The following is a 16,448-nucleotide window of genomic DNA, read 5'->3' as shown; positions in this document are numbered from 1 at the left end:
CTATAAATCAGTGCTGTACTTAAGTGATAAACAGGCAACAGGAGAGCAAAACCAACCAAACAACTAAAGGCAAATTTTAGAGCCTAGGCAAGAAAGCCTTCAGTATTCAAATTTATAATAAAAAGAGTTCTCAAGTTCATACAGTTTTACAAAGCAGATTAGATATAAGAAAGGCTTTGTACTTTTTAAAAGATTAATCAGAAGCTTAAATCTTGATTGTACAGATTGCTAAACTCTGCTTATATTTCATAAATATATGGGCTTAGTTCATTTTCTTGATACAGAGGAAAGTTACCACAGCTTAATGCATTTTCCCTGTTCATATTCTGACTCTATAATCTATATCTGATATCTGTTCAAACTTTAAGAAAATTACTTCAGTGATTTACCTGCAGTGCTTTTTTTAACACCCCAGTTAACAATCAGATGTGTACTAACACCAGCTGTTTTCCAATATGACTCTTTGGGGAACTGAGTATAAACTCTCAAGCAAATGGTTGGTTTATTTCTCTATTCTGTATCATTTGATTGGTATACAAAAGCAATGATGTTCTTGGTGCATCTTTTTCCAGGAGTTGTCCACAATTTAACTTTTGCATATATTTTCAAACATAAGTGGGTCTCTTTGTCTCCAATCTTAGTGCTCAAATCCATTCTCTACATTTCTCTACAGAGTGATTTTTCCTAAAGGCAAATATTACTATGCCACTTTTTTCCTTGCTTGAAATCTTCTGGTAGCTCCCTATCACTAACAGAGAGAAAATACAAGCATGGATCCCATTGGCAAAAGTGGTTCACCTGAGATTATTAGCAAACACAACATTTATCCTAATACTGCACACAAACATGCAAAAATAAAGCCTACCCACCAGTCAGGGGAGAGATTTGATCTTACCCCAGAAACCTGGGTTCACTGCCCAAAAGGTAGAACTTGCCATGATAAAGGAGGGAAAAGTTTCAACAGTCTGTTCATATCAAAAACACAAGAGTGGTGTGGCCAGCTTTCATTCTAACACTCAACAGAAGAATGTGTGCTATGGCATGATATGGAGGTAGCCATGAAGTGGTGGGCTTTTTCATTCTTATTTTATATAAAATCTGGAAGAAGCTGAAGTAGGATATGGAGATTTGGTTAATCTTAATGAAGTCAGATGACTAGGTCATGGAAGTATATTGAAGAACTCAAACACTTTTAGGTACCAAAGGGGTCTAACATCGTTTTATCACATTCCCACTCTGGATAGCTCACTAGAATTTGTTGCTGCTGCTGTTGTTTTTGAGATGGGGTCTCACTCTGTCGTCCAGGCTAGAATGCAGTGATGTAATCTCAGCTCACTGCAGCCTCCGCCTCCCGGGCTCGTTCCATCCTCCCACTTCAGCCTCCCGTGTAGGCATGCACCACCATATCCAGCTAATTTTTGTATTTTTAGTAGAGATGGGATTTTGCCATGTTGCCTAGGCTGGTCTTGAACTCCTGGCCTCAAGTGATCCACCTGCCTCGGCCTCCCAAAGTGCTGGGATTATAGGCATGAGCCACTGTGCCCGGTCTTAATTGTATTTTCTTAATGACAAGTCATTTGAACCTAAAACCAGGGAAAAATCTAGAAAGCAATGGATTCATTTAAGAAAATATATTAATTTAAACTAGAGGGTACATGTGGATAGAGACTAATTCTATATTCCACAAGACTAGAATGCTAGAAGATGTATTTTTAAATAACTCATCTGATAATTCTGTTATACAGCCATGTTTAGGTAAGGTGTTCCTCAAGGATCTATGACCTTCCTTCACTATTCCCTCCTTTGGCAATTTTATGGCTTTTGGTCTTACATGTTATCACTAAGGTAATCATTCAGACATTCTGGATTATTACAAGAAAAAGATCATTTTGTGGTCAAGTTTGGGAAAGATCAAACAATAGAGAGGTAATCTTACTGAAGTCCTTCTGAAAGCCCTATGCACATTCCATACCTCTATGACACTTGGCGAGATTCTTTCTACTCCATTAGAAAGGGTTTGTATCCAAACTGATCTCCTACCTCCCATACATCACTGCAAAAATTATCAGTATATGGCACAACTCCACTCTTGACACTCCTCTACTGAAAACCCTTCAATGACCCTTGGATTACAAAGCCAGCTTTAAATTCTCTAGTAAGATCTAGCTTTAACCTTTTCAACTTAGTTTTTCCCTTTTTTATATGAAGAAGCATATAGGCTTTTAAGTCAGACATATTTGGGTTTGAATTCCATTTTATCTTGGCAAGTAATTCAAATCTTGTTGAATTTGCTTATAAATGAAAGAAAGATAATACTCCCTCCACCCAAAAAAGGATTATAGGTTGGTTCTCCTCATAGTCTATGTGAAAGAACTTGCTGTCACCTACAGAAAACAGTAGTTCCCTAATTTCAGCATACATCATTATTGGAAGGCATACTACTTACAAAGTGATGCCTGAGTTACATTTTGAGCTTGACTTGGTAGGTCTGCATGGGGCTTGAGAAGTGCATTGTCCAATATAGTAGTCAACAGACACATCAGGATACTGAGCACCTGAAATATGGCTATTCTGAATTGAGATGTGCTATAAGATATACACCAGATTTCAAAGACTTAAAATCAAAAGAATAATGCAGGCCAGGAGTGGTGGCTCACACCTGTAATCCCAGCACTTTGGGGGGCCTAGGTGGGCAGATCACTTGAGGTCAGGAGTTTGAGACCAGCATGGCCAACATGGTAAAACGCAGGCTTTACTAAAAAATATAAAAATTAGCCAGGCACAGTGGCATGTGCCTGGAGTCCCAGCTACTCAAGGAGGCAGAGGCATGAGAATCACTTGAACCTGGGTGCAGAGGTTGCAGCGAGCCAAGATAATGCCACTGCACTCCAGTCTGGGTGACAGAGTGAGACCTTGTCTAAAAAAAAAAAAAAAAAAAAAAAAAAAATTGTAAACTATCTCATTAATAACTTTTTAAAATTGACTGATTACATGTCAGCAAGATATTTTAGATTTTAGACATGTTAGCCTAAACAGTATACATTAGTCACATTAATTTTACCTGTTTCTGTTTACTTTTTAATGTAGGTATGAGAACATTTAATATGGCATACATGGTTTGCATTGTATATTTCTCTTGGATAGCACTGATATATATAATCTGCATTTTCAACAAGTCCCTCAGATGATTCTCTGGTAGGCATCCTCAGGTCACCTTCTGAGAAACTGCCTATGAAACTCTAAGCTCTCCAGAAGAACTAATGCTTTTATACATGTATCTTTTTATCTTCACAGCGCTCTGAACATTGTGAGCAGTTACCCATAAACTGATTGAATTTAGATGTGCTTTAAATATTAAGCCATCAAAATTACTAAGAAAAATTTCTTTAAATATTTTATTTTAAAAATATATATATACATATATATATTTGGTATAGGTAGGCGTTCCCTATGTTGCTCAGGCTGGTCTCAAACTCCTGGCCTCAAATGATCCTTCCACCTTCACCTCTCAAAGTGTCGGGATTACAAGTGTGAGCCACCCTGCCTGGCCAAAAAAATTATCACTGAAAGTTTTGCTTTCCCCCCCCAACCCAGTTCCCTAAGAATTATTTCTGATTTGCATTTCTTGAATGGAAACAACTCAAACTACAAAATAATTCAAACTACAGCTTTGGTTTTTTCTCAAATCAATAAAATACATAGTTTATTTTCTAGAAGAATTAGGGTTATTTAATTTCTTAAAGAAATAGACCATTTGACTAGATTCTAAAATTGTTGAATATTATATCAAATTATTCATTTAAAACTACTGATTAATACTAAACCAGAAATACACACTAATTTTTATACCATAGAAAATTAGCCAGATGAGGACAAAAAGAGACATATCTGAGAAAAACGGGTCTCTATACAGGGATAAATGAAGGAAAGATAGGGCTGAGTGCCCTGAAAGAAGAGAGACGGAAAACTAATGTTTTCTAAAGTTAACATCAGGATACAGAAAAAATGTTGACTTTAATGACTATGAGAAGGAAAATAGCCACAAAATTAGAAATAACTTTTAAAGATTATTTGGTAGTAATTTTCAGTAACGATTTTTCCACTTACCTCATTGCCACATTGCTGCCATCAATAACTATTGGTCTCAGATTTTCACCATCATCTGTTACAATCTCTTGCATTGGAGATTCAGACCTCTGAGATTCCAGGGAAGAAGTTTCCCGTGTTATAGTGTTAATTGTACTAACTGTCTGATCAGCCTCACTTTTATTTCCAAGTTTGACAAGTTCTCCCAAAATATCATTGATTAAAGCATCAGTACCAAGTTTGTTTAGTACAAGCTGAACCTGTTCTTCAGAATAACCTAACTTAAGTGCAAACTCCAGTTTTGTTTGGTATTCTCGCACCACATCAGGTGGTTTCTTTGCTTCCTTGGATGTAGTCTGGGACTCTTCAGGTTTAAAGTCTTGCAAAATTTCATTGCGCTTGAGTATGTGAGGCTGTAAACAGGGAGACCTGCAGAGTTGTCTGTGAGTCTTAGTTATTAAGCCTGGCTCTACTGAAATGCTACCCGATTGTTCTGACTCATGATCAGAATTTGTGTTTTCTTCAGAGTCACCAGAGCTTGCATTCTCTTCAGACACCTCTTTTTCATCCTTTCCCGCATTAATGGTATCCATACTTGGTCTCTCTACTGTTGACCAAGGTGCAGCTGGACTTAACTGTGGGTCAGTGCTCTCCACATAAAGGTGGCCGAGGTCATGTCCTAGGTGAGCCTTCAAGCCCATGAAGCTGTTACGTGCACTTGACTCCACTTTGCTGTTTTTTCCATATTCCTGAATGCAAAGCACCCCGTATTCCTAGAGAAAAATGTAAAATGTTTAGAATTTCATAGTTATGGCTTGATTTCTGTCTCGATGGAGAAGTCAGAAGAGAATTACTCAACTACTGAATATCTATTAATACTTTGTATTTTGTCTACATCCTCTCCTCCCTCCTAACACCCTTGCCAAGAGAGTGTCATCTGCCATTTTTCAGAAGAAGTTATAAATTAGAAAGGACATGTAATTCCTCCAAGGCAACAAAGTAAATAAGTAGTAGAAGTGGATTTTTTTACCCAGTTTCGTCTGACTCTAAAACCCATGCTTTCCCCACTATATCATGCTCCTTCTCAATCTCGATGAATCAGATTTTTCTACTTTTAGGACAGCTTATAATTCTAGAGTGACACATAGAATATTATCAAAAAGTATGTTTTTAATATGCATGACAGGTTATTTACATTTTTCTCTAACAGAATTTGTAAGTATCTATATTCTTTTAAAGAGAAAACCACGTGGAAAGGAACCATTAACTTACACTTGAAAAATCATTATTAATCTGGATGAAGCTTAACAGCAATCTAAAGAACTTTCAAAAATAATATAGATACTGCAATGAAAGAGCACATATTCTAAGATGGCCAGAATGGAATTAAATTATTACAAAGTGAGTTAAATTCTTCTTAGAGATGAACAGGGTTTTGCCCTAGTAATCATGATTTTTTTGACTATGGAACATGATAACACAATATACTTTCTAGCATTATGCTATCCTTATTAAGTGCCAGGGAAACAACAGTCTCTTTCATTCCAGGAAAAAATAAAACTTGTTTTATTCTGTCTGCACTTGTGGAAAGCAGAGATGGTATCTCACATAAAATTAGCAGCAAACAATTAGGCATATTAAATAATGTTATCTCAGTTTCTTGAATTTTATGGCAGAAAATGCTCCTGTATTATATCAGATTAACTAGCCATTAATCTGCATTTGGTTAAAAAGTGATCTTTTTTCCTATTTTTCACCATATAAGAATACTTTTACTATTTAAATTTTTTTTTTTTTTTTTTTGCCATTTTACTATTTTTCCTTAAAGACTATTGGAAATGTTATTTCTCTACTAGGAATGGGTTAGGAAAATAAAGCTATTTTCTCTGGTGCTTCATTGTAAGAACTACATCCACATCAATGATTTACTTTTTTTGTTGTTGTTTTTTTTTTAGATGGGAGTCTCACTCTGTTGCCCAGGCTGGAGTGCAGTGGTGTAATCTCAGCTCACTACAACCTTTGCCTCCCATATTGAAGTGATTCTCCTGCCTCAGCCTCCTGAGTATCTGGGATTACAGGTGAGTGCCACCACGCTCAGTTAATTTTTATACTTTTAGTAGAGACAAGGTTTCGCCACGTTGGCCATGCTGGTCTCAAACTCCTGACCTCAAGTGATCCGCCCGCCTCAGCCTCTCAAAATGCTGGGATTACAGGTGTGAGCCACCGCGCCTGCCCTCATGATTTACTTGTTAAGGCAATTCTAGTATTCTACCCAGACACAGCATAAGCAAGCCAGCGGCAGTTGAATTTGAGACTGCCATAAAACACCTATTTAAAACTAACCTGAAAAAGAAAACTGAGAAAATGTTTCTAAAGCTCTTCAACATCATATTTACACTAGAAAATAGCTATTATATGAATGTTAAAAGAAAATGCTAAGTGATTTTCTGAGAAGTCACAAATTTGAAAGCATACCTGGTAAACTTTAATTAGAGAGTCAAGTAATGAAATACATTTTATTAACTATGGTAAATACTAGAGAAGAGAACATGGAATCTTCAGCTTGATAATACACTTAACATTCCTTCAGTGGAGATCTCATACATGCTTCTACAGGAGTTTCCTCAGGGCTTATTCCCTGAGAAGATAGACAACTTTAATATCATTGTTCTACTAATACAGCATTCATTAGTTTTAAAGAAACATCAATTCCCCTAGCTCTGGATTGCCCAACTCATAAAAAGAAATATCCCTTAGGAGAGCTCTATATACATCTGCTTCATTATGAAGCTGTATCCACTTCATTTTTCCTATTAATATGGATATGCATGAGCCCAATTATTTAGAATTGAAGGAAGGAATTTTAAAAACAGATTTTTACACCCTGTGATTTATTAACTACTATGATATACTAACACCATAATACAAGTAACAAATCACAGCAGCATCCTAATAAAGGGATACAGTTAAAAGAAAAGTCCACACTACGGCCTTCGTGGTGCTCCCACCAAAAGTATCTTAAACGAGGAAAACCTATTGGAAGCTGGGCTGCTTGGCAACCAGAAGCTGGTTGCTAAGCTGCACTCCTTTAACATGCCATCATGAATGCTAGCACAGTGAAAGAATAATTTGGTATGAACAAAAGCCTATAAAAGAGACTGGGACTTAAGTGCGTCTGGTTTACCCTCCAAGAACAATGCAGCTGCCAAACCAATCTGGAAGCTCCGACATCATTGTTCTGTAAACCCCACAATCTGCTCTGACTGCAGGAAGTGCATTTAATGGGCAACATTTTTGATGTCCCCTGAAAAGTTTGGGTTTTGTACAAGTGCTGTTGTGAGATAATTCTTCAAGATAATGACTTGCTGACCAAATCCCTGAGTTGACCTAGGAAATATTATTTAATATTGAGCAGTTTGGGGTTTGCTTTTGTTTTTGTTTTTTGTTTTTTTTACATCAGACAAGATGAATACCTTATGAAAAATATAACCAGTGGCAAATATTAGAACAAAATGTTCTGCTTAAAGGATAATTGGAATTATTCTTAATTTTCACATTTTTCAAAGTAACAAAATTAAATACTGCAAAGTTTTTAAACTGAAAATCAATCACTCTAAAGAGTATTTAAATCTTTCTGTATCTTCTATCTAATATTTTTAAAAAGTGTCAGTGATACTACCTAAACCTGCTATACCGTGTAGGTTTATTATATGGCTATCATGATATAAGGGGGAAAATGGGATTTTCAGTTTCTTTTAATAACTAAATCACACAAACCTCATTTGTATACCAATGTATCTAGTGGATACCACATACTTTTAACGTGTGATAATTTATGTAATTTGCACATAATTTTAAGTAAAAAGTTTACAATAATTAGGCTGACTTTTTAATGCTAAGGATAAATGTAAGCCTAACCTGCTTAAAAAGAAATTAACATCCAATTTTTTTAGGCAAATAAGTTTTGTCTTAAAATATTCTAGTTGAACTTTTTTCACACTGACAGGCCTCTCTTCATCTTCTAGATTTCATTGGTTAGCTCAGAGAAGGTTATCCAATGTCACTGTGTACTAAACAAGCAGTTAAATTATTTTTTAGTCCTTGCAAAACAAGAAACTAAATAGAAACCGTACAAATAGGGACAAATGAGTTCAATTTCCAGGCTTATAAGCATACTACAAATTTGAAATAACCTGATTTGTAGTGATCCAAATGGTAAAGATTTGGTTTTTAAAACTTTGATTTCTAGAATGCTTCCTTACCCACTGGTAATTAGCAAATGATTGCCCTTACTTAATAGGGCACCTAAAAGCAACCCAGAATTTGGCAATGTCTTGAAATAATTCAATGAAAAGCTACATGATAAAGATTTAAAAACATGGTATTTTAATAGGCTGCTGTATTTGTTAATATAATGCAATAAGTAAAACTTACAAGAAATTACTATGACAAACTTAAGAAGAATGGTATATAATCTTTATTTTCATTCATTTTTAAAAAAATGATTAATAAAACTTTTAAAAGAATGGAAAAGACCATTAACAGTACAAAATGTATTATGACATGCAAAGTAGAAATATTTTTCATTTCTTAAAAAATTATTAGACTTTTAGGTTTGCATTTACTACAATGTAAACTCATATAAACCATCTTAAATGTAATCAATGAAATATTAACTAATAGGGGTAATTTTGCTCATTTCATGAAGCAGCATAGTCCAAGTTTCACAAAGTAGGTCAGTTTTTACTCCCATAGTTACCAAAAATCTCCAAGAAATACAGCTAATTTTTAAACTGTATCATCAGGGCTTCACTGTAATTGACCTTAAGACATTATAGTCTTGAATACAAAAGGAATTGGGTAAATATATAGTGATTTGTGAAGATTCCTATAATTATAAATCTATAAATTTCTTCCAGATACGGTATTGGAAACTCAATTTTTCTTGCTAAAAGGCAAGTTGAAAAGTAAATAATATTATTTGTTGAAAAAGAACTAAATGTTCTTGCTAATTTTGTAGATGATGATGAAGTGTAGCTAATTCTTTTAATTATCAAAAAGAAACTGTACTAGCTGAATGCAGGTTTAAAATATAATGGCTATTCACTAGAAATTTATTGCACACACTGAAATTTCTCCATCTAGTGACCAAATTTTCTGAAAGTTCTCATTAGTTAACTTGGATAATTCCTCATCTCAAATCAGATTTTTAAAAAAATTTTTTTTCTATTCTAAAGAGCCTCCTATCAATCAGGAATATTAGACCATAAACTTGTTAAGCCGATTTATTTGTTTGTAATGTAAAGTTACAATGCCATAAAAGTGGGTTCTGGTTGTTATCCAAATGGTAATACTATGAGAACAATAAAAATAAAATAATGAATATGTAATAAATACCTACTGCTGTAGTCTCTGTGTATTTAATTACCATTGTATTTGAGTGAGTGCTGTTGTCTGCATCCCTCTAGCTAACAAAGGAGGGATGTCCCTTTGAACAGATTGGTTAATGCTCTGGGGCAACAGATGTCTACTGGAACTGCAGGAGACCAGCAACTGGTGGCCTGCCCATCTTCGGAAAACTTTCAATAGACTTATGCATATGTTCGCACAATAGGGCATGTGGTAGAAATGAAAACCTCTTTTTAACCCTTTATGCTCTCTCTTTCCCTCCCAACTGATAGATGCAAGTCTTTTGTTTCTTCCTCCCTTCCCCTTTACAGAACTCTTGAAGAAAATAGTTCTTGGAATGACATCTTCAATCTACTGTCTGAAGCTAATGTAAGGGAGAAGAAAGGTGAGAGTGAAGAAATGAGAAACTGTACATGAATACTGAGATTGCTGACAAAGCAACTGAATGCTTAATCATCGCATCTAAAACGAGTTGAAACATCTACCTACATCAATCCATCTCCCCAAGCTAGACTTTTAAGACAACAGAAAGCTCTATCGAATCTTATCATTTTATAGCACCTAGGTACGACAGTGACATCTTAAGAAACTTAAGACTTTGACAAGATTTAAATCCACCATTTATCGAAAATATCGGAACATTTATTATAACTTGACTTTAAGCTCCAAATGATTATATGTCATGCTCAATGCCTTATAAATGTTCATGATGCTATAAGTAATTATATAACTCTAGAATAGAAAAGTGTAAAAATCTGCTTTGCAGACATATTTTACAAAAATAACTTAACTTTCTGGTATGTTGGCACTATGTAATAACTTGTAGACTTTCATTGGAGGTGCTTTCTTTTGCAGAGTTCAAATTAATACTCTGAATATTTAGCAAAGTTTAACTTCCAAGGCATTAAAGTAGCACAAATACTCACGTTAGCAGGAAAATACAAAGACATTGGTTTCTGTAGCAGCTTCAGCAGTAAACTCCTTAACACAATTTTAGCTGCAGACTTCCAGGCAGGCAAGAAGAACAATGAATGGTTGAACAGATGGAATGGCAGTGTCTTTGCTTAACCTATTACCGAGTGGAATCACAGCCAATCATAGGCCAGAAAGCTCACAATTAGTTGGCCGGGCAGATGCAAGACAACCTCAGCACCCTGCGTCAGGTTTGTAGGTTTCTAAGATAAGCAAGTTGATGTCATTCGCAGGGTCTGCCCCGGGCAGCATGTGTATTAACGAGGGGTGTGCAGCAACAATAGGCCATACAAAGCTGACTAGTAGGCAGCTGCTCTATGAGAGCGGAGTCATTAGAGAGCAGGCTGCCAACAAGAAACACCTGGCTTGGGCAGACTTCAGCTTTTCCTCCTAGTTTTCAATGCGTGAAACAAAGAAACTAATTATATTTTAAAGTAGTAAAAGTTGCATGTTTCCAAAAAGTTGAGGCTATACTGTAGTCTATGAGCTTTTCATTTTTATTAAAGAAAGAAAATGAAGTGTGTCAAAGTAGCAATTAACTACTGCAGTAATCCCTGTCTTTAATAAATGAGTTACTGGTGAAATGAGACAGAAGGGTATAGTCAAACTATTTCCCTGGAAATAGTGGAAAATCTGTATTTTTAAGCATTTGTTAATTTGCTGCAAGATAAGAAAACAAAAAGGAGAGATGATGCAAATACAATTGCGAAAGAAAAAGACTTAAGAGATCACAAATAGAACTGATTTTTAAAAATTCACTGAAACTCTAGCATAGTAAGATAAAACACAAGTTCTATCTAACTTTGTGCCAAATGAGTCATCTAAACTGTAGATTTAGACAGAATTATTTAACTTCAACCTAAAATCATCAGAATAACCTATCCTGTGTATGCCAAGTAGCAGTGTAAAATTGTTTTACTACAGATACTAGTTAACCATGTAATTAAAGAGAAGCAAAGTCATTATATTTTAATATACAACATAACTATTTAAAGCATTTGTATTTCATAAAATGTGTAAGATGTAATACTCAAATTTTAGCTCAGGAACAAGTTAACATAAATACCATGACTTTCTGTAGTGTACAGTGTATATAAAAATAAGCCCCTTTGGTGAGTAAACTTGTTATCCCGATTTATTTCAAAGTTTCAGGCTGCAGCATTTACAATACTGTGGACTACTTGCTTTTGTGGGCTGCATAAGTTATACCTTGAGTGGCCTCTGATTATGAACAACAAAAAAAATCAATCAAAATGTAAACACTACAAGGCATTGTAAGGATATTTCCCTACTAAAGAAAAAGGAGCTCTATAGCTGTTCTACTATTTACTTATGTGATGTAGAACACAAGCATGCACATTCCCTTTTCATTCCAGTGCAAATTAAAACAGTGAAGGCAAAGAACTGCTCTTAACATACAATTTTCTGCTATAGGCTGATTTATGCAGAGCCTACACTTTTTCATTATATGATCATGAATTCTAAAGATATGAAAAGTACCCAAAACAATCAAAATCAATCTCCTTTTATACACAAATACAGAGGTTACACACAATTAGGATCGTTCGTGAATAGTTGGAAAAAAGTAACACTAGTTTGGGACTCCTGGCCTTGTCCTTATTGTGCCTACTCAAATGCAAATGAGATAATCTCTATTTACAAAATAAGAAGATCTACATAGTTAAGATTTTTCAGTTATTGCACAGAAAACACTTCTTTTGACTACTAAAAACTGAAAATTATTGTTGTTTCCAGAAAGAAAACTAAAAGATAAAGTACCATATTACAGATCATCATTTGTTTACAGATACTTCCTCAAGAGAGTTCCAATATTTTATTGATATATGCCATTCCAAAAATGGTAGGAAATTTAAAAATCAGTGAAAATATTTTTGAACTAAATATAATTACTGGGTTCTGAATGACAAACTAATTTCTAAAGTAAGACCAAAAGGTTATAGCAATATTATTGATATAGTTAAGGCAATGGTCTAATTTCATAAACCCATCAAGGATCAAGATAAAACATCTCTAGTATTATCATTTATTGCAAATTACAGTGTGAATTACACAGAATTCAAATGTCACATCTTGGGTAAGCATATGGATGTCCCAGAAATGAAGAAAGACTTTATCTTTTTTTTTTTTGATGGTGGTGATAGTTTCTTTGAAATCTCCTGAGTAAAAAATATATCAGCACTGAAAGGAATAAGAGAAAGGCCACTGTTATGGCTAATAAATGTAATTCTTCTGGTAAAACTGAGATTGATTGAGTAGGATAAATATGAAAAACGTAACGTGCATCCACACAAAGTCGTTACAACTGAAACCTAATAAAACTTAATAGCTGTGCACTGACTAGAAGAGACACTGAGGTCAGTATTTACGAATTCATATTAGAAACTCTTTCTTTTGTATATATCAAGGAAACTACTTGGTATGAATAGACAGTCTTCTTTTTTCCCTTGGGTTTTCTTCCTTCTCTTTATCCCTTGCTACTATAGTTACTACTTCACAGCTTTAATTTAGGAGGAGGAGGAATCTGCTCACTAATGCCTGCCACTGTGAACACAAAGAATGAGAGAAACTACCCCAGGGCTCAGCAGGAAGCCTGATCTCTAGCACTGGATTAAGCTTTTTTGCAAACAGCAAATAAAGGCAGTGATCTGAAAAAGCTAATCAGATCCTGCTGTGGTATTTAGACTATTTCGGTTGCTAGTATTGGATAATGTTAAGCACATTAAAACATCTGTAGGTGAAAAGACAGTCCCCAGTCTGGCTTTCTTAGTCACATGGCCCTAGTCCACTTCCCACTACAGGGCAAACACAAACAGCTGGACTGGGCTCTGTTTGGGTCACTGCAATAAATGACTGAGCACAATGCACACTTATGACAGAAAAAAAAAAAGTGTAGTTTTAGGAGTATTATACTAAAATCTGTCTATGCCAAGGGTGGGTCTAATCTTTGAAACTTCAAGCATTTGAGAGGGGCTTGTACTTTTTCTGAGGCATGAATGTGAAACAAGTAAGCTTTGATGTGGGGGTATGGCATCAATTATCTTTGCCAGCAGTGATCTGAGTTCACTTTCCTGGGACCACTCTCGTAATACGGACTTGTTCCTCTTTAATATATAATCTCTCTCTCTCTCTTTTTTTTTTTCTTGAGAGAGTCTCGCTGTGTTGCCCAGGCTGGGGTGCAGGGGCACAATCTCAGCTCAGTGCAACCTCTACCTCCCAGCTTCAAAGGATTCTCAAGCTTCAGCCCCTGAAGTAGCTGCGACTACAGGCCCCAGCCACCACGCCCAGCTAATTTTTATATTTTTTAGTAGAGATGGGGTTTCACCGTGTTGCCTAGGCTGGTCTCAAACTCCTGGCCTCATGTGATCTGCCCACCTCAGCCTCCCAAAGTGCTCAGATTACAGGCATGAGCCACCACGCCTGGCCTATAATCTCTTTTGATCCTAATGATAACACCATGGAAGTAAGCTTATTATATCAAATTTTCCCAACTGTCCCCAAAACGTTGAAATTAAAATTTTAATCAAAAACTATTATTTTTGAGAGTAGAAAAAAGAACCAACCAACAACAACAACAACAACAGAAGCTAATTCATACACACAGTGTAAAAGAATGGAGTAAAAAATCAAACAGGCATTAACTCTAATATCTGAGAGTTATTATATTTAGGAAGTCAGACAGGCCATGAGTTCTCTTACAGAAAACTACTCTTCTGAGTGCTATTTGAAAAGTGTTAAAGACTAACTTTAAACCACAAAACAATGCTAAGAATATTGCCTGTATGAATTAAAGACAAATAAATTGCTGTAGATCTAGGGAGCACTAGTTAACAGAAAGTCGTAGGGTCGAATGTATCAAGAACCTGATAAACATCTGAGACATGCCCATTCTAGAAAGTACTGTTGAAAGCGTTAGACATTCTCCTAATTCCTTTCTGTCCATGAAACCATGCCACTTTTCGGAGAAGAGGCAGACCCCGCAAGTTCCAACATTAGCCCATATTTGAAGCCTGCCCTGAATACAATCCACCCAAAGTAACTTCTGGAAAAACGTACCTTTATATTTAACATTAACCGTAAGGAAAAAGGTCTCAACTGTAATCAAGATCATATGTTTAAAATAAATCATCAAATATAAATCACTTTATATAAAATAAAGCTCATAAATAGAAAACTATTAATATGGGGCAGAAAAAGTACATTAATATTAGTGTACTTATCATTAAAATATGAACATTGGGTAGAAAATAATATTAACCAATAACAAGGAAGAAAACAAAAATCAATGAAAGTAGCACTATTGGAACATGCAGTGCAAATGAAAAAAGTTCCAAACACATTTTCTGCTCATACTTCCTCCAATAACATGGCCATGTCTGCCATTTCTTACTATTAACATTAATCACATTACTGGAAGTGGGGGCTGAGCGGAAGGTAGATTAAAATTATCATCATGATATAGTTACCTCCATAGCCATTAAGTAAACTACTGGTATTTTAATAATAAGAAAGAAAAACATCTGGGTGCAGTGGCTCGCACCTATAATCCCAGCACTTTAGGAGGCTGAGGCAGGAGGACTGTTTGAGTCCAGGAGTTAAAGACCAGCCTGGGCAACATAGGGAGATCCTGTATCTCAAAAATAAAAAATAAAAAATTAGCCAGGCATAGTGACATGTGCCTGTAGTTCTAGCTACTCGGAAGGCTGAGGCCAGAGGGTCACTTGGGCCCAGGAGTTCAAGGCTGCAGTGAGCTGTCATTTTACTACTGCACTCCAGCCTGGGCAACAGAGTGAGGCCTCATCTCAAAAAAAAAAAAAAAAAAAAAAGAAAACAACGACTTTTCCTATCCAAATCCTAAAAGGAATTGTATGAGAACTCATTTTCTTTGCAAATCATATATGCTCCTAAAAATACTAAGCAACTACCAATAGGTAAATAAAAGTTAAAAGGGAAAAAGAATAAGATATAATAGATGCATATCAATTTACTCTTTTCTTCACTAGCAAGAAAAACAGTCCTTTTAAAAAAGGGCTTGGGACATTTATTGGAAGAACACGAAGGAGCTCTCAGCCTCAGAAAGAGAACATTCAAGCCTTCAGGTCAGAGAGGAGGACTGAACCCTGGGTTTCAATTGCAGAACTTCTAGACTCTCTCTCTCTGATGATTCGGCACTATGTTCTCTGACCTTGTGTTCTTCATTTCAAGGTTCAAATTCCTGAGACAGAGAATCTGATCAGCACAGTTGAAGTCATGTACTCACCCCTTTGCCCTATTACTGTGGCCAGATGTATGTGGGGCCATGATTGGCTGCCCTGTCAGGCCATAAGGAGATGTTGGGGGAGGCGCGTTCCTTAAGTGGGGTGATATTAACAGAAGCGGAGCGGGAAAATGCTAGGTGGTCAGAACATCAGGCACCCAGTACGGAAGCACATGAAACACATTAGAGAGGCTGGGCATGGTGGCTCACGCCTGTAATCCCAGCACTTCGGGAGGCAAGGCAGGCAGATCACTTGAGGTCAGGAGTTCAACACCAGCCTGGCCAACATGGCGAAACCCCATCTCTGCTAAAAATACAAAAAAATTAGCCAGGCGTGGTAGCGTGTGTCTGTAATTCCAGTTATTCAGGAGGCTGAGGCAGGAGAATCCCTTGAACCCGGGAGGCGGAGGTTGCAGGGAGCCGAGATCGCACCACTGCACTCCAGCGTGGACGACAGAGCGAGACTCCATCTCGAAACAAACAAGAAAACCACACACACACACACACACACACACACACACACACACACACACTAGAGAGAGATTCTATCTGGTTCCCATAAAATCCATCCAAATAACTTTTAAAAAAGGAAATAGAAATGGAATAAACATCAGTCTTGAAGAACATATGCATTGCTTGGCTTCCGTTTTCACATCTATGAGCAACAGTGTATCTCATTCCCAGTTTCCCTTAAGGGTAGCTATCA

At 36.2% G+C, this 16,448-nt stretch overlaps 1 protein-coding gene across 3 annotated transcripts in view; it reads right to left on the bottom strand.

Annotated features, from left to right (window-relative positions):
- ZC3H12C (zinc finger CCCH-type containing 12C) overlaps positions 1–16,448 on the bottom strand; it is a 79,038-nt gene that overhangs the window by 30,578 nt on the left and 32,012 nt on the right. For 2 of the 3 annotated variants that reach the window (XM_008020774.3, XM_008020776.3), the window contains exon 2: positions 4,108–4,859. In XM_008020774.3, coding sequence (XP_008018965.3) covers positions 4,108–4,859 — 752 coding nt within the window. Of the gene's footprint in view, positions 1–4,107; positions 4,860–10,421; positions 14,649–16,448 lie in introns of those variants that run through there. The other variant, XM_008020775.3, reaches the window with a different exon arrangement.

This window comes from Chlorocebus sabaeus, chromosome 1, assembly GCF_047675955.1.
Source record: "Chlorocebus sabaeus isolate Y175 chromosome 1, mChlSab1.0.hap1, whole genome shotgun sequence".
Taxonomy (NCBI): Eukaryota; Metazoa; Chordata; class Mammalia; order Primates; family Cercopithecidae; genus Chlorocebus; species Chlorocebus sabaeus.
Note: the sequence above shows the minus strand (reverse complement) of the source record. Positions and strands in the feature narration are given on the sequence as shown.